We start from the raw sequence: 26,165 nt of genomic DNA, 5'->3' as shown, positions 1-26,165 counted from the left end.
ATACATCTCATCATTGGTTTATCGCTACAGGAGACTGAAATGAGCACTTTACTTTGTGATGCCAGTTATCATGCCAACCACATTTCCTGATTCTACCCATCCCGGCTTCTTTATTTTGTGTTAGCAAAGTACTTTTTGCTGTACATGATTTTTTAGTGCCAATTGGGCACAAATACATTTGGCAGACATGAATGATCCCAGAGTGGAGATAATGGGTCATACAAGTCTAATATGGGGTCAATACATCTTCCCTTAGTTATCCTTGATGTAGAGGAAGCAAAAATCCTTTAGTTTTTTACTGTCTGTCGTCTAATGGGTAGAGTAAATGGACCTCAGCTAGGAGTTCTGGGTTGTCTGACTGGTGGAGAAGATGGCTTGCCACATGTGGCTAATGAAGATAAAGAATGTTAGGACAGTGAACCATTAAAATCTCAAAGAAATCAGACATGGTCCAGCACCATCCAGCTTTGATGGTAACGGTTGGCTAGTCTTCATCCCACTGGTGTGGTGTTTGATCCCAAAGTAAGTTGGAACATTGGGACCTGGGGGTCGGGCTATCGGATGTGCACTGGACCCGGCTGTGTCATCAGACGAAACAAATCTCTTAGTTCTAGGTTTCGACTAATTCAATTTAAAACACTGAACAGAGTACACCTCCCTCCTGCACGGTTAAAGCAAATGTATCCCACTCACACAGGAAAATGCCCTAGGTGCGGGGAAACTGAGGCAGATTTGATGCTTATGTTTCAGGCATGCGTGAAACTCACTGAATATTGGTCCGGGATTTGTGAGGCATGGTGGGAAAAATCTACAAAATGGGATTAAACAAGGTGTGTATTGGGTTGTACGCTCAAGATGAACAGTGCAACGTAAACTTATAAATATTGGACTTGTGCTGGCCAAGCAAGCCACCTTGATGAGGTGGAAGAGGGTCAAGCCCCCCACAGTAGAGGACTGGATTCAAGACATGGTATGGGTGAATTATCAGGAAGAAACATACTCCAGCTTGCTGCCCATTACCACTAAACCGAAAGATATACGGGGAGGCTTCTGCAAGTACCTATGTGATAAAAGTGACACTGCCAATAGTGACAATGAAGTGTTATAGGTGCACGCTGTGCGATGTCTGCTATCAGACAATATTTGTTATCTATATTACTGTATTAGTATTATGTTGAAGCGTATTGTGCTTTCTGTGCAATTTAAATAAAGTTTAAAAAAAGAAAACGTCAGAACATTGGGAGGTACAAAGTCCAGCTTGGAGCCATTTGAACTTCTTAGAAATTGTTAATGGAGGGAAAGCACCTGGGCTTCCTGCTAGATTAGTTTCTTGGCTTGAGGAGTAAAGGAAGAAGCGAATACTCTGAACGAAAATTAGTCTAGGTCTTGAACTGGAAGACATGTCAACTAGAAATAAATATGAGGTCGGATTGACATCACCTGGATAATGCTAACAGAGTTAGCCATGGCTCTGCCAGTTTTTCCATTGTTGAAGGACTTCATCTAATGAGGGATTCAAGAGATTCTGTCCAGAAAATGTGAACATCCATTACTGTTTCTCACAATGCATTTTGAGATCTGGGGACCCAAGTAAACTGGTTTTTAATTGTGTATCAGGTCATATTTATTAGGCCTGCCAATAAAAATAATACCTTTAATCAACGGCATTTTAGGCCAGGTTTAACATGAACTTCCATTCTTGTTGGACAAATTGCGGAAGCATAAAGATGTAGAAGTCAAACTCATGCCTCAGATTGAGGCAACAACTACCTGCAATAGTCTGGTTTGTGGGTGCAACCTTGGCACTGTTCAACTTTCTTGCCGTTTCTTTAAGCCTAATTAAGCACTTGTTATGCCATATTCAAAGAGGGTTTGGCTGATGGAATTGACAGAAACGCTCATTTTGGTTGGTTTGCTAGGGGGTCTGTGGAGAAAGCTTGAAGCACTTCTACTGAGAGAAAAAAATGATTTATTAAGAGGAAAGTGCTGAGAATGACATCATCACTGAGGACGACGAGTGAAAAGAGGGAGTTCTACAAGGGCAGGGCCTGTGTAAAATGAGTGCTTCAGCGAGTCCGGCAACAAAGGCAGCAATGCAAGACATTGATCAAAAAACCCAGAAATCCTGTTTAGTAACTTATCTTTGATCCCCCAAAGAGGCCGGGAGTGGCATAAAATAATGTCTGTCACCAACAGGACTGCCAATTGAACTCTCCTAGGATTTAGGAAAACATCAATTGCACCGTTGTTCCGTGATGAGGAGCCACAATAGACACAGATCAGTGAATATTCACAGCTGGGACAATTGATCGCAGTGACCACCCCAACTCAGCTGGTTGGAGAATCTGTACTGCACTCAGTTTATCCTCCAGAAGCTGTAGAACCAATGTCTTCAAACGTTTTTTGTAGATCAATGTCCAAAGATCTTATGAAGTATCAGACATAGCGGAAGTCTGCTGTGTTCCTACCGGACTAGAAAGAGCTTGGACAGAGTGCACCAGTAAGACAATATTTGTGTAGTTCCAGAGTACTTCGCTCGACCTGCAATGTGAGGGTGTTCTCTGCTCACTATTTCAGACCAACTTAGTTTCAATCTATTCCTTGGTTAGTTGTTCCAAAAAAAGGATGGTTAACATCTTTCAAATGTAGTGCATCATAATCTCAAATGAACTATTTCATGGATATTGTTTTATGCAGTTCCTTCCAATTGAATGCTTCTATCTTCTTTATGTTGGTTTATTTTCTGTTCCAACTCCAGTTCTGGTGCAACACTGTATTCTGTACTGCAATTGCCCACTTAATTAATTAAATGCTATAAAAACATTAAAGATCCAGCACTGAAAGTGAATGAGAAATCTTAGTGCTCCACCGACGTACTCCCATGAAGATCTGGAGGTTTTAGGAGACCCTGAGCTGAATACCGAACTGCAAATTGTGACTCTGGTGAAGCTTCAAACTATCTTTTTGACCTTTGGGGATAAACGAGCGGCCTTACTTGGAAGATCTGGCCAGAAAGGGGTTAATATGAGGCCTTTTAAATCCACCCCATTAAGTATGACTCTTCTTCAGCAAGAGAGTTCCAGCCTTGTCCCACATTCCCTGATGTTGGAGAATAAAAGATCGGCTTTACAAGGAAGAAATGATCAGGAAATTGCCTACTCAAGATTCTCTAAACCGACTTAACCTGCCGTCAGACCTTTGAGTACTTCTTGTGTTTGCCTTGAACACCTTTTGGTAATTTGATTATCCTTAGATTGACAGACTTCACTCCAGACCACCCAGTGTGTATGGATAATCTCCTCTAAAGACAGTGAGGAAAATTGAATTTATCCTGGAGAAAAGGAATGGTTTAGTGATAATCTACCCTGCATCAAGGCTGTTTGTTGATATGTTACTGGAGGAAGCTACTTCCTTTCTGGCTTTGGGTTACAACATTTCTAGGATAAGAAAATCTATGAACAAAGGAAATTAAATTATCCCCCACACTTGACAAAAAGAGATCCTTGTTCCCTGACATGAATTGAAGTATTCAATATTCATTGTTCTAGGAACTTTTTTATAAAGCCCCCATTTGTCCCAAATTACCAGACTGGTCTGCTTTCACATCTTTGTTACATTATTCTACCCACTCCAATTAGGATTCTTTATGTGCCAATAGTTCTTTCCTAATAGTGGAATATTGGGCTCTACATTATAGTGGTGCAGCACATTAATTCAATATGTTTCGACTCAGAGAGCCTTGCATATGAGCCTTATTTAGTGATTCACTAGACCCGTTTATAAAAAGGTAGATGTGGCAGTGGGATCATGAAAATGTGGGGTCTTTCAATGTTGAGAGGGAACCTCCCTAATACTTTCCGGCTTGCCCAACCTGGCTTTGGGCCAAGTCCTCTTCAACATTGGATTATATTTGTACATCGACATCCGCTTTTGAGAGGTGTAAATGTTTAAACATTGTAGACACCCCGATGAGGGATCATGCCAAGTTGCCGCATATTTCAGATTTAAAGGTATCCAAATATAATCAGACTACATTTCCTTTACCATTGTCAATCAACAAAAGAGCATGCAGGCATGTCTGAAGGCTGAAGATTGTATCCCACTTCAATGCCAACCTCAGTAATTTGATCTTATATGTCCGACTCGCAAGTTTTCTCTTCGGCCATTACGGAACCGGCATGTTATTCTGAATTTTGCAATAGATTGATGGGATGTCTACTAAAAGATGAGCTTTTGTATCTCTGTCAAAATCGGCTCTGTGGGCCCCACTTTTTTGAAGAACAAGTACAGCCCCCCAAAAAAACGACCAACTCACCATTTATACAAAGAAAGCTCAAGCAAGCTTCCAAAAACTTGCTAAAATCCCACAAAGGTCTGGTGTTGCAGAGAGTCACAGAAAACATGCTAAAAGCCCTTGGTAGTAATCGGGACCGTTGCTTTTGGCACTTGGTAAACAGGCGTACAGATTTTCACTCAATCTAACTCATTTCAGAGGTTGCCTGGAAGGCACACTTCCAATCAATCCATTATAATTATATTTATAATTGTTCTTTTTTAATCTGCTTAAAACCAGCGAGTGGTTTCTAAGCGCGTGAGCGGGATTCAAACCTATGTTGTGCTGCGTTGTCTTGCTTTCAAGACAAACGCATTGCCCCTGAGCTAAGTAGACATCCTTAATCCCCCGAGGAATGATCTGCAGAGTCCACCAACTTAGAATTCGATCTGGCCCATCTATTCCACCATGGCACCTAGACTTCGACTTTAAGTATATACTCCATTTGATTTATAAAGCAAAGCCATCCAGAGCCTGGGGCGCATGATGGCCTTTCCAATGTCACTGTAAAAAAGGTAATCTAATTATAATAATAATAATCTTTATTGTGATTAGTTCATTTAAGAACTTTACACAAACATACAATTATCAATCAACAATTCATTCACCGTGTACATCATATAAAGATAGCGGTCTTACATAATAATAATAACTCATAACCATGGCCAAACTAAATACTGGAAAAATGACCAGCCATTAAAAGAAAGAAAAATATGAAATTATAAAAACAGCAGATAATGCTCATAGAACCAGTGTAAAAACACTTACTAATACTAATCTAAATACATAAGAATCTCACTTAATTAAAACTTCATACACACCATTCATTCAATACAGTCGCTCGTTTATCCTAAATCATTAAGTAAAACAAGGTGTGTCAAACTTGGGCCTTCTACGGCCCGACTACTTTTAGACAACCTTATTGGACAGCCCCATTTATCTTCGGTGCTAAATCTTTCCGTTCCATTGGTGCTCTCGGTTCCCATCTACCTAAATGAACAAGAGACTTCAATCATATCAGATGTAATAAATGCAGTCTTGCTCCTTTCATGTTAGCTCATTGTGTCCTGTGTAACCTCTATATAAAACTAGTTTGAACCCGACCCCACACTTGCAGAAGTGTGATTTGTAGGGCCAGAGAATCTGTGTTCAGGCATCTGTCCCAGAATGATTCAATGACACAAAAGACCCGTAGTTGTTCATGTATATATCGCCCAGTTTAATACACTTGGTGAACACATCTCTATCTGTTTCGCGTTCATCTTTAACCGTGCATATGCAGCAGTATCGGTCCTCTGCCACCAAGCCCAGGTGTGTTCCAGTTATTGTACATACTGGAAGTTGAGTTGTATTGAGTTGTATTTAATTTGAGGATGAACGTCCTTAACGCCGGATCTGGGCAGAGTAGTAGATAAGGTTGGACTTTACAATAGCGATGTACCTCATGGGACACTTCATCGTATCCCTTCAGTTTGGCTAAACGGGTGTAGTTTTTACACCAATCCCATGAATATATGGGGTGGCCAGCTAGGTTTGCAAGTCCAACTAATCTCCTTGAAAAGTACTTCATTCAGCTCTTGATAGTTTAAGCCTGAGAAAACCTTTTCAGTAGCAGAATTCCTGTCCTCCGTTGCCAGTAATTCACATGCCGGCTTTGAACAGGATTTAAGATAAAAGCAACCTCTAGCCCGACTCGCCATACCTCCCAGGGAGATGAGACCCAGCTCCAATCTCAAATATTCCATGGAGCAAGATGGGCCAATGTGCAAAAGTGCATGCCAAAAAAGACCCTCAAGCACATTAAGCCATGAAAAATCTTCAATGGCCAGGGCGTCGAGACTGTACATACAGCATTGCAGGGAAAAGCATTGCTTGTACAGCAAGAGGATCCCAGCCAGCGAGAAATCGGCGTAATCTAATTATTTGGGCCTCTATAGTTAACCGAATGTTCAACAACATCTTAACTCATTCTACCCCAATTTCATGAGCTGGAACCTCCCATTTATCGGCCCATCACCCTTTTGGATGTTTATTGTAAACTCTGGTGGCTCTAGTATTAAAGGACCTTGAAAAACAGGCCTTGCAGGCTGAGATTCTGAACCACAATCAATCTATGCTTAACAGTCTTAGGTACTTACATTCCAAGACTCAGATCCAGGTCCTTCTAGATACAGAGGGCTCCTTAATAGACGAGGTTGCCACTTGTAGCAGCTTGCGCCATAAGGCTGCATTCTGGTGCCCTAACGTTTTAATTTGTATATTGCAGATTTGGGACTGTCCTTACTCAATCCAATACTTTTGCCCCCATCTGGGCGCTGGTCCAGTTAAGCTCTTGGCTTATGCTGATGGCCTAGATTTGCTAGAGTAGACACCCATTGGACGCTAGCGTCTATTAGACTAACTGTTGACTTTTTGAAGGCTTTGGAAATAAATCCTGTGAAATCCAAAATATGATTTTTAATCCTGCTAAGTCAAAATCCTCAAAATGTCAATGATTTGAGTCAAATCGGCTCTAGGTTTCTGTTCTCACATAAAGGGCCAATGCTAAAGCACGCTTTTGAGATCTGCAAGTGCTAATGTGGCCTTCTCCGCTCAGATGGAAAAAAAATATTTTAAATATGGCAGTTTTTCCAGGTTAGCCATTCTCAAATTATATAAAGCCAAAATTGTGCCTTGTTTACTCTACGGCGCTGAGTTTAAAAGTGCCCGAAAAGACTGGTCTAAGGTTGAAGGCAAATTTTGGCGGCACTGGCTTAATTTGCCAAATGGTATGCCTATTTAAGTAATCTAGTATGAACTAGGACTTCTATCGTTCTAGGCCACTGCAGATTGGAAACGGCTAGCACTCTGAGAAAATATTGAAACCCCGCCCACACATTCTCGGCCAGGCTGATAAAATCTCCAACCCTGTTTCAGTAAAAAAGAAATTGTGGATGGCTGACGGGTTGCCACTTGAGATTGTTTAATGGAAAATAGATTGTTTTCCGATCCCGCAGTGGAAGAAAAACATCAACAAAATGTTAAAGTGTTTGATCAGATTTCCCAACAGATGTTGAAGAATGAATTTGATGAGATTAAAATGAAGAATGAATTTGATGAGATTAAAATGTAATCTTTTTTTTTAAACTAAGTATTGGGTGCGTGTCAAAACCCATCCAGAGGAAATCTTACGTGTAGATTCTGTATCCAGTCACACTCAATGGAGACCCTCGAACACTTTTTGTCAAATGCCCTGAGCTTAGTACGAGGAGAGAATTCCACGTTAAGCGATTTGTATATAACATTTATGTTGTCAACTCCACCATTTTTCAAAAAACGTTTTATTTGGAAGCCAAATAGCATTAATTATTGCAGCTGAATATCTGTTGAAGAATTTCAGATAAAATTGATGGTGTAGTTTGAAACTGCTTTTATCGCATGCATTTAACAGTTTTTTCTTTTCTTTGACAGGACTATTATTTTAGTGTTCTTTTATATTGCTTGTGAAAGGTTGTCTTTTGTGAAACCAAATCACAATTAATACATAAACTGTTATGAACAAAAACAAAAAAAGAACATAATGATCAAATATATAAATACAGAAGGACTTTTAAGGAAACTGGCAGACAACAGAATGGAAGTCATTCTTCATTCATGTTAATTTATTCCCAATTTATATAGGATTCCTTCGTTGCTATTATTAGCCCAATGACAACTAATTGGGCTGTATTACTATCATTCATTTACATTTGCTAGAGTGATGTATTATGGGGGTTTTATCTTTTAAATATTTTAGTTTCCTTAAGGTATTCTAATGTTTGTTCATCACTAGTTATTTTGCAATCTGTTTTTCTGATATACAATGAATGGTTTGAGCAAAAACAAATAAGGAAGCTCAAGGAATGGTACATAAAAGCCCATTTAGCTTAGATAAACTCTGAAGAACAAGAAAACAAATGCAAACAAAATAATGAAAGCATTGCAGGGTTCGAAATTGAGGGGCGCTGGGAGCAATTTGGCTCCTGCTTGTAGTCTAAAAGAGCCTGGTTAACTTGATACCAACAGATATCAGGAGCTACTTTTGGCTCCACAGGCCAACTGATGCTTAACTCTGCACGGGGGACAATCTATAAACATTAGGACACATCTATATGACATTTAAAGCATGAGGTCCTAAACAATGGACAAAAGGATAGGTTTGCAACTTATATGGAAGTTACATTTTATGGAATGTTATTTACTAGTTTCTGGTTCCCCAGTGGCAGGTCCTGGTCACTGGTTATTGCTGGATACCCAGGAGCTGCTTTTAGCCCTTGCTTATCCAACCTTAATTTCGATCCCTGCATTTCTAAGTGTGTCTGCCCTTTTTCAATAGCAGAGATAATAGAAAACTACACGGAATGTAGAGCAGGCCTTACTGGCTGTGGATGAGATTGTGATTACTTTTAAGTGCTATAACAAGCTGCTCCTTAAAAAAAGAAGGCAATCCTAGGATGAATATTGAAATGGTCTTTCAGTCAAAAGTACGGAATCTGCTTTATTGTTTACTTCGCCAACGCACGCACAATGACGTTCTGTAGTAGGAGAAAAATGGAAGAAGACAAGCAAAACAAACACAAAAACTTGTATCACGAGTACCTCAAAAATACAAAAATAGACAAAAAAACTAAATTGTGCTAATGTACTGAAGTTAAAAGCGAAACAGACAACAGAATGCAGGCGATGTAGGTGCAATTGGGGGAAATCAAGAAAAACACGTCAAGATCATCTGGCAGTGGTTGTCATCACTTGTTAGCAGGTTTATTTTATTTTTAGTTACTTGTGGCTGGGTTTGCTCAATGGAATGAGCAGTGTTTATATTGTGTCTGGTCTTGAATTGTAGCAATACTCCGTACTCACGCTTTCAAGAGAAGATGACCTCCTATTTTCTTTGCATTCCATTTGTGGGCAAGCTCTCTGAAATGTAAACAGACAGATGGATACTGCATGATTAAAAAATAAAAGATGATTGCATTTTTACAAAAAGTCATGTTCTTGAAAGGTTATGCATGTATGAGACCATGGCTTGCATTTCTTTTTTGTAAAATAGTCACATGGTTCGGAGATGGTAAAACACACAGAGCAAATAGAGTGCCTCTGCTACTGTGATTTGGATTCCCTCAACCAAGCACGAAATCCACTCATTGCATTTCCCCAATCCGTTAAGAGAATACAACACTGCCTTTACCTGAACAACATTTTGATGCAATCAGACAGGATCAGGACTGTCCCGGGTTTTTGCAAGGAGAAGGGCACAATATTTGGTGATGCCCCCATATTATTCATTGTACTGGCAGAACTCTCCCTTTCATTTTATGTCTAGAGTAATCTGAATTTGGTTTATTATGACTGCAAATAAAAGGAAGACACAGAAAGGTTTATCGCGTCTAAGTATAAAGTTCCAAACAAACACATACACCTTACACTTTGGAGTAACTTCAGATTAAACCTCCATATACATGACAAATCTGCAGAGGATTAAGTTCAAAGAATGTTAATCTCAGCAGGGGTGCTCCTTTAGAGTTGTTCCTCTTCTTCCTCCGTGTTTTTAGATTCCACTCAACAGAAGGTCTGTTGTGTCAAGTAGGGTGGAGAGAAATGCCCCTACCACCTGGCGGCTAAGAACCAGAAAAAACAAACTAACTCCATTTATGCAAACAACCATTTGTTTCAAAGAATGGGACAGGACTCATTTGCATATAGGTCAAATGTGCCTTCCCGTAGCCAGGCAGGAGAGATGACCGCTTTTAACGAAAGGAAAGCGCCTGCAGCCGCGGTGCAGAGGCGAGCGCCTGGAGCCGCGGTGCCAGCCCCTGGAGCAGGGGCACCAATTACTTGTTAGTTATGCAAAGTTATGGCTCTGTTCTTTTTCCAAATGCGATTCTCTTTTTTTTGCTATACCACAGTTTGTTATAAAATGTTTGTATGGAGCAGTGTTTTTTAGTCCCAAATGTAAATCAAATCAATAACTTGAGCTTTTCATTTCCTTTTAACATAACAGCAAAACAAAAACAAAAAAAGTCAATTGGCCTATTTTTCAGGGAGTTGTGAACATGGATAACGGCAAATTGTATTTTTGACATACAACCCCTCCCAAAAGATTGTGTGCATGTTTTTATGGGCATAGGGGGTGGGGACACGCACTTGAATATCTTATTTGGGATATCCTACATTTGTAGTGCTGTTTTGCACGGATATATTTGTTTGTTATGCCTTGCTATGACTCCGGTCTGCTATAAAATACTATTCTTTTATTTATTTTTTTAAAACAATTTTTATGAACTTTTACAACATCCAATCAACACATACAAAAAATAAAAAAAACCAAACTTAGCGGTATATGTTATACATTTTTAAGTATCTTGTATCATATTAAACCATAGCCGCTGCTTACCCGTTACCCTCCCCACTAACATAAGCCTACTCCATTTCGCCTTCCGCCTTTATATCCTCTAGGGATGTTCCCTCTTCAGTGTTTTGGAAGGTATCATTTTCGCTTGGGCATACTTGGGTGAAACCAGACAATGTGGCCACTTCAGTGCCTCCAGGCCGTCAATGTATCTGCCTCTCCCCCCCACCCGCTCTGTTGGCTGCTTCGGTTCATACCGCCGTTTCCGTCTCAGCCCATTTCTTGAGATCATTCCACCAAACCTCTACCTTTGGTCTGTTACATGCTTTCCAGCCCATGGCAATTGTGCGCTTGGCAAGTATGTAAGCCAGGAATTTAAGTTCACTCGCATGCTTTAGCTTGCGTGGTCTATGGAACTATTCCCCCCCCCCACCATGCATGCCCACACTGATTCCACATCTAACATGACCCCCCTTTTCTGTCAGGCGATGGGCTGCTTCTTTCCAAAATGTACCCATTTCCGGGCATGCCCAGAACATACGTGTCATCCCAGCATTTACTTCTCCACACTTGGGACATGTTTATTTCTGCACTCATAAATCGGGCCATCCTCTGGGGGGGGGGGGGGGGTCATGTACGCTCTGCGAGTTACGTATAGCTGGATTTGTTGCAGCCTTGCATTCCGGGACACCTTTTTAATTTACCTCTGAGCTCTCTCCCACAGCCCATCATTCAAGCTTTGTCCCACTTCCTCTTCCCAAACCCGTTTTAGCTGGGTCACTTCCTTCCCCACCCTGGTCATCAACAGTTCGTAGATTCGGGAAATCTCATGCCCACCCTCTGCGATGTCAGATTGTTTCTATGGCCGTATCGGGTTGGTCTTCCAGCACTATTTCAGACCATGTTTCTTTCACCCGTCGCACCAGTCTGGTGTAATATATTGCCCTAGATTTAGACCAGTTTCCTCTACCAGTGCGTTAAATTCCAATATCTTCCCAACTTGCCATATGTCTCCCATTGTTGCAATACCCACCGGTTCCCAGCGCTTGCGTATCGTCTTCCTCAATTGCACATCCCCTTTGGTCAGTGCTACTAGCGGTACCTGCGGGGAGCACGGAGTCGGGTTCCCAATTCCAGCATTCTCGGACACAACTTCAGCTCCGATTTAGGCAGCCATATCCATTCTTTCAAGAAATGAGGAGTGCATTTTAACCTCAAAAGTCTGGACTCCGATGTCGAGTCTTCTATTAGCCACCTGGCCACCTATTGTAGCTGGCTGGCCCAGTGATAGATCTCAAAACTGGGAAGTTTTATGCCTTGTGGAATATTTTTATCCATGCCAATGCGCCACACTCCACCCCTTTGCCAATGGTGAAAAGAAAACTGCCAAAAACTGAGGCGATAACCCCCATGCGCACTAAATCTGCAAAATTGTGCATGGTTCACAAACCACAAAAGAGCTGCACACCCTGCCACACATACAGGCAAAGTTGGTGTAAACACAGGAATCACTGCCGTCACCTGTCATCTGTCACCTGACACCTGAAACAAGGCCACATAAGGGCAAAATCCGAAAATGCCTTTAAAAATGCAGTCATTTTCCCAGAGAATTATGGAAAGGAAAGTGTGCTGAAATCATGGATTATCCAGGCAGTCAGAGGAATCCAGGCATCACTGCCTGACAGCTGCCTAAGGAAATTGACTGTCAAACCCAGTTTAAATGAATTTTCTTTTTCCTGAAGAAGTGAAAAATCCACCTGTTTAAAGCATTTTTCTGTGAAGGTCTTAATTCCTTTAAAATGTCAAAATCCATTATACACTCTGTTCATTTTTATATCTTTTAAATAAAAGATTGTAGGTGAATTTTACAGGAACTCAGTCTGGAGTTAATCAACTATATAATTCTGATCTGACAGTGCCTGGCTGGGAAAGTTGACATCTCAGCTTGACACTCCATTGCTACAGGAAGGCTTAAATGGTGCTAATGGTTCCCGCATAATGACAACAAGCAGTACAATGGGACCTCAGATGACTTTCGTCTGGGGCTGAGCCAAAGAACAAAGGTCAGGCTGAGCATTGACCTCTGCTGGGAGGGGCAGGAACTCCCCCCCCCCCTCCAGGAAGGGAACACACCCCACCCCCCAATTAAAAGACTGGACAGCTGCTACCTGAAAAGTGGAGGTTACAAAGGTGGACTTTGATGTTAAATCCTTAGGTTTGATTAAAGTTTAGAACTCTTTAACTGATCAATCTAAAGAGGAACAAATCTGAAAATTGGTAGACAAACTAATTTCAGCCTTGTGATTTGAAGACATTTGAAGACATTGAGGAAACGTGTACCATTTATGGAACCAAAGTTGTGAAAAATTTCTTATTGTAGCAGAACGATCAATGTTGCAAACCTACAATTGTATGTAAATGATCCACTGATCAACGCCCAGAGATGTACCGAATTAGAAATGATTAATCCAAATAGTCATAGTTAAAATTGATAAAAATCCGTAGAATGAGAAAGACAGCTGACACAAGGATGGGGACTGTATGTGAATATAGACAATCAAATATGAAATGTGGGTGTCCAATTGTATTAGGGTACATAATTGTAGAAATGTACATGTGTGCAAAAGTTATGTTTTGGTAAAAATCAATGTGGGAGTGCCTAAATCCAGTCATAAAACGACAGCTCTGTTCAGACCGCCAACCAGGACAAATCACATGCCTGTAGCCACCCACAGACATGGGGGTGTGTTTTGAAGTTCTGCCCATGCCATAAACTTTGTAATGTATAAATATAGGAGTTTCACTACACATAACACACACTGCTTCCAGAACCCATTCATATTTCAGCACAGCACCTTATTCCAGAACTCTTCGTCTTGTAGCTGACTCCAGAATTCTTAGAAGATCCAGATTTCTTTGCAGAATCTAGACTTTAGCATTGCAGAACTCTTGCTAGCTTGACCCAATTGCAAAGCTCCGAAACATAAAAGAATAATTCTGATTCAGCTTGGCTTGCTACCATTAAGGCCTGCCCGCTGAAACTTGCATTCTGCTATCTACCGTGTCCAGTAACCAGAAGGGGCCCTTCCAAATCCAGTCTGAGGTGCAGTCCAAAATTGACCAGAACCGCGCCGCTGATCCGATCCCTCCAGAGGTGCCTTGCTGCCATTAGACCTGATCCACCCAATGACCAGAGCTGATGGTCCAATTTAATTATAGAGGCATGTAAGTATTAACAGGAAGAACCGTGACCCATAGTATATCTGCATTGTATTATGCCAATCTCAAACCATCCCATCTTGAAATTCAGAACACTAGTATTGTTAGAATCCTTCTGGCGCCGATTGTCTCATCTGTATTACAAAACCATAACTCCTTAGTGATTTTGAATAACTAAAGTAAATCCCAGAAATCGAGTATCCACCACAGACTGGTCACGCTGGCCACGTAGTTGTGAAGTTTCATGTGTGGCATTCTCTTTTTCATAGTCATAATATAGTGTAATCAACCTGTGTCATTTTTAAAAACAAATTCCTGTTTTCATTTTCGCGCCTATTTTGCAAAAACGCCCCTTACCAAAACCTCTATAACAACTTCTTCAGTTTAAAAGATAGAAACGAAATTTCAACTCTCACCAATACCTAAGACCCTTAGCTATATCCACAACTAGAAACCACATCGCGGAACAGTGTATTTGACCCGTTTTTCTCCAATATCGCATATTAAAAGTTTGCCGCGAATTTGTAATTTTAGCCAAAGTTACACGTGTCTTTGTTCCATTTCAAAGTGCTTCATCCATCCTATTCTGATCTAAAGTGTGAACTGTCGTTTAAATCATAGCTCATGTGTGTTAGGACCCGTTTAGTGTTGCTTTCCTTAGAATTTTTCTCCATTTAAGCATTTCTGTACCCTTTTGCATTATTTTACAAAGGAACTTTTACCTGTCATGTATTGTCACCCCTAGGTGATTGCTGCCCCATAGCTATATATTAAACTTGTGTGATTCGAATATTAAGTAAATGAAATAAATATTTAACTTTACAAACTAGCCTGATTCCTGGTTCAGTGTGACCTGTGGGGTATTTTGAGACGGGTGTGATATGAGTGGTATATCATTCAGAAATATTGAACTTATAGACAAAAATAAATAAGGGATTGATCGCGCGCTACATGCTAGACAAGACCTGGATGAGTGATTACAGCCTCCTTTGTCATACGTATTCTGTAGTTTCCACAGGGCTATTCTGTTCCTGATGTTGTGCCAGATGAAGCCTCTACATATGCTCTGGAGTTTAACAAAGAATCGCTTAGGTATCATGCATGGTATAGTGCATCAGCCTCGGTAATACGACCATTTTCAACAAAGCCGCTCTCCCTACCATGGCCAAAGGGAGCTTAGCCCAGAATCTCATGCTATTCTCAATGTTTGCTACTGCCTTCTCTGTGTTATGTTTCTGTACGTCCTCCACCTCGCGATAGGCATCTATCCCCAGGTATCTGAAGGTTTCGGTCTCCCAGGGTATTTGTAGGATGGGTAGGTTCTCCCGCAGAATCCCTTTATATCTCCCCTGGGGGAATATACATGACTTTCTAGGGTTGACTGCAATGCCAGAGCGAAGCAAATCGCTCCATTACTTCTAGGATGTATTGCAGGTTTTCCTCCGGGTATCTCAAGTATAACAACATATCATCCACATACAATGATATAAGGTGTGGCCCTCCTTTCGAAAAATCCCCACCTCCCTGTACTGTTGTCTTAGGTATATCACTAGGAGTTCCAGTGCAAGAATATATAGCATAAGGGACCAAGGGCACCCCTGTTTGGTACCTCTGCCAAGTTGCCATCTTTCTGAAATAACCGCTCCCGTCTTAACCCTGGCTAGGGGTGAACTATATAGTAGTTTTACCCACTTCAGATACTCGGGCCCTATTCCATATTCCTATAAGGCTGCCATCAGCCATGGCCATTTAACGGAATCGAAGGCTTTCACCGTATCCAATGAAACAATTGTGACTTCCTGCGCATCTCCTTCTATTTGCTCTATGACCCGGTGGAGCCTTCTAAGGTTGACGGATATGCTTCTGTGGGGGACTTATCCGGTCTGATCAGGATGTATAAGTTTGCTTATGACCTGTCTCAATCTCCCGCCAACACAGCCGTGAGTATCTTGCTGTCCTGGTTCAGCATGGATAGCGGTCTGTGCGATCCGCGGTCCATGCGCGGCTTATTAGGTTTAGAGAATCGGAATGATTATCGCCTCCCTTAGGGATTCTGGCAATATCCCCGTTTCAAAAGCTTTAGCATAGCCAGTAGTGAGGGAAGCACTTCCGTGTTATATGTTTTATAGAACTCGCTAGGGATTGCGTCCGCCCCCGGGACCTTGAAAGTGGGTAATTCCTCAATCACTGCTTCTAGTTCCTCCAATGTGAATGGGGAGTCTAAGTTCTCTCTCTCCTCAGTACTCTATTTGGGTAGGCCAATGTCCCCTAGTGTTTCCACTATCTCGCCCCATTCACCCCCATCTGTATATCCATACAACTGTTTGTAGAACTCAAGGAACCCTTTCTTCACTCCCTCTCGGGTATCAACTATTTGTCCTCCTTCCCCCTGTGTTGGTCTTGGTGTCTCGCTTTTATACAACCATGCTAGCAACCTCCCAGGCTTGTCCCACCAGCGTGCTGCCTCTCTATGTATTTTTTGTAATTTAAGTTACATAGCCTCTTCCAGTGCTCTTCACATTCTTGCCATAATTGGTTTATAGTGTCGGCCTCTTCCAGGGAGTCATTCCCTCTGCGCATGACTGCCTCTAGTTCCTCCTCTGCCTTCTGTAGCTCTTGCAATATGCCTCCTTGCAGCCCTTTGGATTTTGCTATTGCCGATCCCCTCACTGCCACTTTAAATGCCTCCCATAGGGTGCCGATCGATTTTACGCTTCCAGTATTGTTTTCAAAATATTCTACAATTTCCCTTCTCAGGTCCCCTCTAAACACTGTCTTTCAATGCTTTGGCTCTCAGCCGCCACGTTCGAATCCTGGCTCTAGGGGCCTGATACTGCCATGTTAAGGTCAGTGATGAGTGGTCTGAAAGGACCCTCGCTTTATATTCAGTGTGCACCATCTCTCCTATCATCTCCGGGGAGGCGAACATATAATCTAACTGTGTGTACAAATTATGTGGGGCCGAGTAATGCGAGTATTGTCTATCATATGGGTGGTGTAGCCTCCACATGTCTTCTGGCTTAAAGTCTCTCAACAGGGTCTTCAAGGTGTTGGCTGCATGGGTGGGTTTGTCCAATTTCCTGTCTAACCTGTCAACCCTGGGATCCAGCGTACAGTTAAAATCGCCTGCCAATATGACCGCACCCCCCAGGTACGGGCTTAGTTTACTATACAAGGTCTTAAGTAGGCCACAGTATCTTGGTTCGGGGCATATGTGTTAATAATACACACTTCTCCGTTTTCTATCAGTCCCTGTACCGCTACCATCCTCCCATTCGACTCTCCCGCAGATTGTAATAACTGAAAGTGGACATGCAGTGCTACCCAGGTGATTACCCCTCTGGCAAAATTGCCGACTACGTTGCCCCCACGGTGGTTCCCTTCCATTTCTTCCTCATCACCTCTTGTTTTTCCTTCGTTAGATGGGTTTCTTGTAGTAGAGCGATATCCATTTTCTGCCTCCTCAGGTACATCATGATACGATTTCTCTTCAGGTAGCTGTTGAGCCCCTGGCATTCCAGGTAACTATCTTAAGGTCTCCCATCTTTCATCCATACCAAGTCCCGCCACTGTCCCCCCTTGTCTCCTGTATCTTGCGCAGCGGCGCGTGGACGTAAGCTTGTTCCCTAACTAAAATCCCTGCACACCCTCCAACTCCCCTCCCACCCCCCTCCCTTCCCGTGCCCCAACTGTTGCCCAGCTCCATCCCTGGATCTCAGGCTATCCCGCATTTAGTCCTTTCACAGTGGTGCCGGTACTAGGAACACAGCAGGGGGTTACCACACGATCGGTAAACCAATGAAGCTATCTATAGGGGTATAAGAGTGAGTCCATGGTGTCTCCTGCAATTATACACCATTACGCTATTCCCGCTCAAATCTACATGCTCAACACATAGGGCAATGTTGATCGGTAAAAAAATAAAATAAGCTATCTTATATTCAAGTCCCAATGTCACAGCTTATACAGCACCTCGGCTTCTGGAATCGCTGCCTCACTTATCCGTTCCGCCCTCTTTCTGGCTGTCTGTTCCCGACGGACAGTTATGGGCATCCAACCACTCCGTCGCATCCTCAGGGGTCTCTAAGAACAGGGCCCTGTTCTTGTGGAACACTCAGTTTCGCCGGGTACATCAGCATGTATTTATAGCCCGCCTTGCGGAGTCTCTTCTTCACCGTCCCATAGCTCAGTCGCGGTCTCTGCACAAGAAGTGTATAGTCTGGGTACACCGTAATAGACGCAGATGCCCTTTGTATTGTGTGTATTGTGCCCCCTTTCCGGAAGTGTTCCATGATTTTTTCCCTGTCCCAGTAATTCAGTTGTTTGGCAATTATTGGTCTCGAGGTGGGGGGAATAGGGGGGGGGGCGTGGGGGGAGGAGCCCTGGCGGTTGTTTCTTTGTCAGGGCTCTGTGTGCTCTCTCCACCGCAAACCCTTGGGTGAGCGCCCCTCCTCCTATTTCTTGCAGCAACACAGTCTCAACGTAGTCCGTTGGGTTAGGTCCTTCCTCTCCCTCCGGGAGCCCCACAATGCGTATGTTATTCCTCCGGGCGCGCCCTTCAGCTTCCTCTGCTCTATTTACTAGGTTGCTTACTTGTTGCTTCAGTATGTGAATTTCCGAGGCGCGAGATGCGCATGGAGCTGTGTTTGAGGTCACTTCCTTCTCCAGCTCGCCTGTGCGTTTGGCTTTTGTTCGTACGTCTTGTCTAAGTAGGTTGACATCCACCTGTACTGTGCCAACTTTAAGTTCCAGTGTTGCTTTGAGTTCCGCCATGGCTGCCTCTAGTTTAGTTTCCCACATTACTTTCAAGTCTGCAATCGCCTCCAGGATCTGTTGATCATTGCATGCTGAGGTTGTGTCCATTTGTAGGTTTCTTTGTTTACTTCTAGCCCCCTCCGTTGGCTGTGGTGTCCTTGCAAATTCCTCCATTGTGGGTTGCTTCCCTTTTGTCATGGGTAGCTTGTACGCCATCACGGTGTCGCTGTACGCCTCAGTTCAAGATGGTTGGGGTCCGGCTTTCAAACAATTGCATGCGCTGGCGCAACCATTGCTTAGGTCTGTATGGGGGCTTTCAGCTACGCCTGCTCTGTATCTTGTTGGTGCTGCCCAGTCACCTGGTGTCAGATGGCTACAGATCCTCAGTCATTGTCTTTGCAGCCTGGAACTACTATACGCACTTGGCGGGTGCTGCACCACCTATTTGTATCCTAATACCAGCCGGGATCCAATGCAACCAGCCCCTCTTGAAAGCCTCCACTCTGAGGTAGAGCGTGACTTTGCGATCATTCCCAAAAAGCAGCCTCTTTTAGTTTTGCTTTAGTACCTGCTACTAATTTCAGGATGCCACTGATCAGTGCTACTGTCAGTTTGCGCCCTGTGTCTTGATTCTGTTAGCTGTGACTCTTCTCTTGCGGATCGGGGTTACTCTGCTCCAGGGGAGCCCATGTTCCACAGCCTATGCTTGCATTCAATGTCCCCCTCTGGGGTCTGTTGCTCTTACCGAGCACCCAGAGCCATTGTGTTGCACGTAGTGCTGCTCACCTGCTGTGTTAGTTGCTGCAGGTTACATTCAGATTTCAGGAGCTCTCCGAGTAGTGCTGTGGCTTTTGTTATAGCACTCCTTAGGGCATGAGTGCTGTCACAGCTGGCTGCGCAGTAACTGTAGTTTGGTTAGTGAATCGTGGTTCTTGGCTGTCCCAGGTGTCTACTTTCTTAGTGTGATTCTTGCTGTCCCTCCAGTATGTGGCTTATGGGAGCCCAGTAACCATGTGCTCTTCCTTGCGTGCATTGTCTTCCCACTTCGTGTGGCTGTTTCTTCCTACGCCGGTTGTGCCCGGTGTTGTGCACGGTCAGCGCTTCCGATGCATATGGGACTCCGTTGAGTCTATTCCTTAGTCAATTTCCTTTTATCGGAAAGCCCTTTTGTGCCTGCTACAGTAACTCACACGAAGTGTCCGATACAAATATTCGTATCTTTCGTGCCAGGTTCTGCCGCACAGCCCCGTACTGTCATTGAAATAGAGTTTTCCTCAATATAATAGCTCCGGTCTTAGCCCTCGTTACACTGTATCCTGCTTCGCCAGCGGTCAAGTATGCGTCCTCACCTTTGTTTTCTTTGTTCGAAAGGCATTAATGGAAAGATTACAGGCCACCACGTTACTGCCGCATATTATCCACGTGGATCCTTCTGTGCAGGAGGCTCCGGTACGAGGTTCCTGTTCTTCCAGACCTTCAGCATTCATTCTCCTTATCCACTTCTAGTCCTGTCTCCGCCGTGCTCATCAGCGCTGTGCAGATCTATTCATCTGCTTTTCGTTCTTCTCCGCTCTTGCCACTTCAGCCGGTCGGGGTCTAATCCCATTGGCTCTGTATCATGGCCACTCTGATTCTATTTTCGGAGCTTGACAGTTTGATCCTTTGTCATTGCTCGGCCACCATTTTGTCTCTCTGCCAAAGGGATTCTGCTTCACTTCTTCAGCTTATAATTACCGGACTGTATTGCGGTCCGATGCGGAAATGCGATGCTAGCGTTCTCTGAGCATTCCCAAAGTGGACTTCCAGATGTAATTTAGTAACCAGACGTCACACCCTGTTTGGACTCAAGATCTATTTACTGCACTCTATTAACATGACAAAGCAACTGCACCACAGGTTCAAAAGGCTGGATTGCTCAGATTAACTCCAGGAAGTGCTCAGCCTAAAAAGCCCTGTCTCGCACACTGCAAGAGGCAAGTTCTGAGTAGTCCTCAAAAACGTCAAGGCAGCCGAGTCCAGGGTTTTGCTCGTGGAGGAGGCAGGGTTCAAAACACACCCTCACTTAAAAAGGCTATAGTTCTGTCCAGGTTTCCTGTTTATAAAACAGGAATATTCAGGGACTAAGTAGAAGGGCTTTGCCAAGCCTCACAATATCGCCCTACCACTGTGGAAGGCTTAAAGATCTGACTGCCAATAAGCCTAAGACTGCGCTCAGGTCCTCAAACATTTCGCACAAGCACAAAACTTCACTCGGCATAACTGTTAATTGCCTGCCTTAATTTTACATAATGTTAGATTAGATGAATCATCCATGAGCTCGCACAGATAAAATTACTGTTGGTATATTGCCTGTGTTCTAAAGCTAACAGGCACAGAAGACCCTGAACAGAAGGCTGGGGGTGCTCCTAGGCCTTGCCCCGCCCCTGCACCACATACAAGTGCGTGCAGGGGCTCACAGGCCCGACCTTGAAACGTCCCGGAAAACGCCAGGTCAAAGAGAAGGCAAGGGTTTGTGTATGTGTGTGTGTGTGTGTGTGTGTGCGGGGGTGGGGGAGGTTGTGCATATGTGTGTGTGTATGCATGGGAGTGTGTGGGTGCTTGTGAGTTTATGTATCAGGGATCGAAATTAGGATTTAAGAAATGGAAGGTAAAGGAAGCTCCTGGGCATGTAGTACCAACAGAGACCAGGAGCTACCAGTGGGGACAAAGAGCTAGTACATAGCTGGCGTTAGGAAGCTGTATCCGCTCACTTGTCTGATGGTCTCGTTGTGGTTCACTGGGTGTCCTGCCCACCACTATATGAATCTGGTTCCGCCACCACCTGGTATAGGATTTCACTCTGTCTCACAGTGGTTTCTATGTTGTTGCCTGCGCTAGGTCTCTGGCTTATCAGACTGGCGTTCTTTGCCCCCCTCAAAAGTCACTGGCTCTGCGGCTCGTCCCAGGCCTGCCTCGCCAAGGCGTAATCAATTCAGGGGGCTTCCCCTGCGTACGATACTCTCTCCTCCTCCTTGATACTCCAATCATCTCAGTAAAGAACACATCTCTTCTTAAAGAGACATCTTCTTTTCCTTTTTTAGGCTGGTTTGCTTCAGCATTCCTTTCCCGCCCAATATGAAGAGGTCATATTCTTTGTAGCAGATAGTCGCCATGTATGATACTATGGTTTGTGGATTGGGGAGTTCCTCACAGGAACAGGAGTCCTTGTGCCCTCAGGGGGAGTTCTCCCCTAGTGAGGCCCTACATGCCCAGACCAATAGGGAGGGTCTTGCCCACTGGGCTCACCTCCCTAGACTCAAAAGGTCTGTGCCCCCCCCCCCCCTCTAGCCTCAAGGGGGAGGCTCCCCCTGAGGGGAAGGGACAAATACTGTCAATTTGTCACAGAACATAGAACCAAAATTACAGGTGAAACATTAGGTGGTTCATCAGCATATCGAAGAAGGACCTCGCACGATGGCATGCTAAACTCGCTGTAATAACAACCACGGATTTGTTAAGTTCTGCTCAAATGCATTAACCATTTTAGAAAAATCTATTTGGCATTGTACAGATAAAAAGTTATTATCAGTAGGTTATATTAATAAGGATTTATAATAGGAATGAATGAGATAAAGGGGGAGTTAATCTTCCATTATTCCCACTTACCGAGACAGTAATACAATGTACTCCTCCTTTAGCTCACTCATTCCTTTTATATATAGATACCCATAATTACAGCACTAATAAAGCTCCATAGCAACAAAGTATAACCGTTTTGATTTCACAGTTAACAAGTCCTCATCATAGTGGCAGGCTTGTAGCATCTCCTAGAATGCCATCAACAGACCAGCACACCCCTTTCTTCTCCTTATGTTCTCCAAACTCATTCAGATTACCACATTCTCTATTCTTGACAGGTATTCCTGGCTCAGGAGTGACAGTTCTCCTAGAATTACTGATCCAGATGTGACCAACGGTTTTATAATAACACCAAACTGGGTTGAAGATCTCTATCAGTCGACTTGGCAGCTCGAGGAGTGAGCCAATCATGCAACCAAACACTGCCATCAACTTGGTCAAAACCCTTGAGAGGTCAGCCCGAATGGCAGAACTAGAAACCGATAATGGAGTACCGCCAACGGCGAACCTCTGGTATTTTCTGTGTTAATCATGGATAGGATTGTGAAAGTTAGAATCATGAAGGTCCAATGGCAACATCCAATACTGAAGCTGGAGGGCCTGAAAGATCTGAGAAAGGGTAACCATTTTGAACTTGTCCTTCCTGAGGAATCTATGGTTCTCAATCCTCTGTCTTTTTTGGGGATCAAAAATGAAGGGGAGTACCACCTAGTGTTCCTCTCGGTCACAGGTACTGGTTCTATAGCACCTTTCTCTAACAGACTGGAAATCTCCTGCAAGAGGAACAGATCTGGAATTTTGCAGGAGTGACTCCCCAGTGGATGATGCAGGGACCTTCTTAAAAAGGAGGCGGCAGTAACCCTGGGCTTCTGTTTGGAAGACCCAAGCATCCAAAGTAATACCCTGCCATTCTTTCAGATGCTGAGTGAGCCTGCCACCCACTGGGGTTTTATGGATTAAGGCCTCAGATCGGTTCTGAGGCAGCTGAAGCAGCAGCTGAGGTTAAAGAAGCCGATGCAATGGCGGACTTAGTACCTCTTCCTCATCCACCACGAGGGAATTTTCTATGACCTCTTTGACTAGCCAGCCCTCTTGCTCTTCCAAATGAAGAATAATAATGAAATGACCTAACCCTCCAAGCCTGTGGTATGGGGTGCGATGGTTGTGGCTGCCTGATAGCAACACTAAGTGACTTGGCCGCAGCTTTTGAAGTCTAATTTCTCCAGGCTCTCATCAGCCTTGCTGCCAAACAATGGAGTGCCATCAAAGAGCATGTTGAGTAGTCTGGACTACACATCAGGTTCAAAACCAGACTTCCTCAACCATGCAAATCTGTGCATAACTGTACTTGCTGCCATGGCTCTGCTAACTTATCGGCAGAGTCCAGACCTGACTGGAGAGACTCCCACATAGCATCTTTTCCATCCTTTACAATATTCAAGAATCATTCTCTCTCCTCTCCTTCAGGAATGTGTTCAGCTGCCATATAAATGTAATCCCACAAAGTGTGGGTACATTTTGCAAGAGCACAAGTGGCACTGATCGATTTTAAAGCCATATCACTGGCTGAAAATACCTGTTTTAGCCAGTACGTTGAAACGCTGCTCATCCCCTTCTGGTGAAATGGCAGGGTATGCTGCTGGTCTTGATGTAAAGGTTGCAGCCTGTACCACCAGGCTTTCGTGGGCAGGGTGCCTTGATAGATATTCTGGATCAGTGCTTGAGGGTCTGTATTTTTTGGTCAGATTTTTACTGATGGCTGGGTTTGTATCTGGAGACTCCCAATTAACATTGACCCTTTTCTGAGAGCTGAGTAAAAAGGTAAAATGGGGTCTTTTTGCGGTGCGTTGTGCAAAATGTCTATTCAGATCATCCTGCTCAAAGGGTGCAGCTGGTCTCCCCAACCTAAATATTCAGCTACCTCATTCATCCGCTGTTACGAAAAACCTGTGCAGTTCCCTTAGGGACCACTGCAAAAAGTTTAAGACCACAGGTTTTAGCAGTAAACACAATTGGTAGCAGTCTGTACCACCCAGATGTACCAGGTAGCTGTGGCTGAGCAGTCAGACTTCTCTCAAGAAGAGTTACGCAGTATATAGAGTATACACATTAGGTACAAAAATACAGTAGCACAAGCAAACACTGACCAGAGCTTTGGTTTAAAAGTATATAATTATTTATTTAAAAACACACTTGTAAAAATACACTGGCACTAATATGTCAAGCAAGTTCAAACACAGTCACTAGCAATATATACACCTCTCAGATTAATTATTCGACAAGTCTTAGGAAAAGAACACCACTTATTATCAACACAGAGGTGAGAGCTTAACCAAGATGGCACTCCAATAATTATTTAAAAATGGAGAGAAAAGGCAGAAATAGGAAAGCACACATTACCAACACTTTTAAAAGAACCACAGCAAGTCAAGAAAGGCAGGGTCTACTGTAGAGCAAAAAGTTCATAGGCCAGGCCCATTCTTGGAGAGAGCAAGGCGGAATGTGCCCAAGATCACACAGTTGAAGTACACTTTAAAAGTCTTTGTAGATAGTTCAAAAAGGAGTTAGATCAGTTCAGAAAAGTTCGTTAACAGGTCCGAGGTCACCCCAGGATAGAGAGTCAAGGATTTACGGGACACCTTGAACAGTCTGCTGCAAGGGAGACCAGGTGGGACACAGTACCTGAAATGGTGAGAAAGATCCAGCGGGGGCAGTTCCTGGCAGCGGGTGCAAGTCAGTGCTTTGTCCAGGGGAAGAGAAGATCTCAATGTGGAGGAAAGCTGGAGGTCATTGCACTGCCAGGGAAGAAACCAGCCGCGGAGTTTCCCGGTTAAAAGGTACTACCCTTTTATTCGCGGTAGTGGTGAAGCATGGCTATCCAGCCGCCGGGGTGCTTGGCACAGACGATTCGACCACGAGACGATCCAAGAAGGCGAAAAGAGGGCGAACTGGTTAACCCCACCAGCTCAAAGGAAGCCTGGAAGAAGATCTTCTCTGTCGTTGGGAAGTGGTGAGTCGGTTCAGCAGGGCTCCACCGGTGGTGTCGTCGTTGCAGGTCGGCTCAGCTTCTCCCTCTTCGGATTCTTTAGGTCCTGTGGCGACTTCTGAAGTTCCAGTCCCCAAAGCCCTGCTTTTATGCAGAATACCCCCATTCATCAGTCCTAGCTGTCACTCAAACATGCTAAGTGGTGAGCCGGACGGCTCACCACTGGGCCAATCGCACAAGAGTCGACTTGAGTTGCCGAGGCAACTCAGTCCAGGGTGCCTATTCCCCCCCCCCTCCCACACATCCTGTGGACCCAGACAGAGTGGCACCACTTTTGGAGGCTTCTGTGCAGAAGCCTGCCAAAAGTGGAACAAAGGGCTCGACTTGGGTTGGAGCTACAGAGGCGAACACAAACGCCATTTTAAAACCGAGTCCTGGCAAAAAGACCCAACCGGGGAATAAATATTAAATAAATAACCCAGCGGTATTTTTAACATTGCACCAAAAAAAGTGGTGCGTTTAAAATGAATGGGAAAATCCCATAGGAAATATTCCGGTGGAATATTTTGCGTGGTATCCACTGCCACCAGCCAGAAACTCGACAAGGGGGGACTGGAATGTGCCCCCTTGAAAAACAGACCCAGGGGCAATCTAATTACCCCTACCAGTACTTCCACAATATGATGGTTTGTACTGGTTCTGTTCACAATTTAAGACTAGTAAAGTCAATAGTGACTTTACATGCCCTGGGAGACAGTAGTCCGTCCCAGGGTATGGAGTCAATGTTTGGGGGTCACTGACACCCCTGTGTTACTGCTCTGAGGGTACTGTGTAACACACATACGAAAAACACATGAAGCCCTATGGAGTAAAAGACCCCATAGCCC

The 26,165-nt window shown here is 43.8% G+C and overlaps 1 protein-coding gene across 1 annotated transcript in view; it reads right to left on the bottom strand.

The window, feature by feature from the left end:
* Nucleotides 1-26,165, bottom strand: part of SLC25A46 (solute carrier family 25 member 46) — a 410,387-nt gene that overhangs the window by 99,361 nt on the left and 284,861 nt on the right. The window contains exon 6 of the mRNA XM_069625486.1: nt 9,212-9,268. Within this exon, the coding sequence (XP_069481587.1) occupies nt 9,212-9,268 (57 nt within the window). The remainder of the gene's footprint in view (nt 1-9,211; nt 9,269-26,165) is intronic.

This window comes from Ambystoma mexicanum, chromosome 6p (assembly GCF_040938575.1).
Source record: "Ambystoma mexicanum isolate Mex_15411 chromosome 6p, UKY_AmexF1_1, whole genome shotgun sequence".
Taxonomy (NCBI): domain Eukaryota; kingdom Metazoa; phylum Chordata; class Amphibia; order Caudata; family Ambystomatidae; genus Ambystoma; species Ambystoma mexicanum.
Note: the sequence above shows the minus strand (reverse complement) of the source record. Positions and strands in the feature narration are given on the sequence as shown.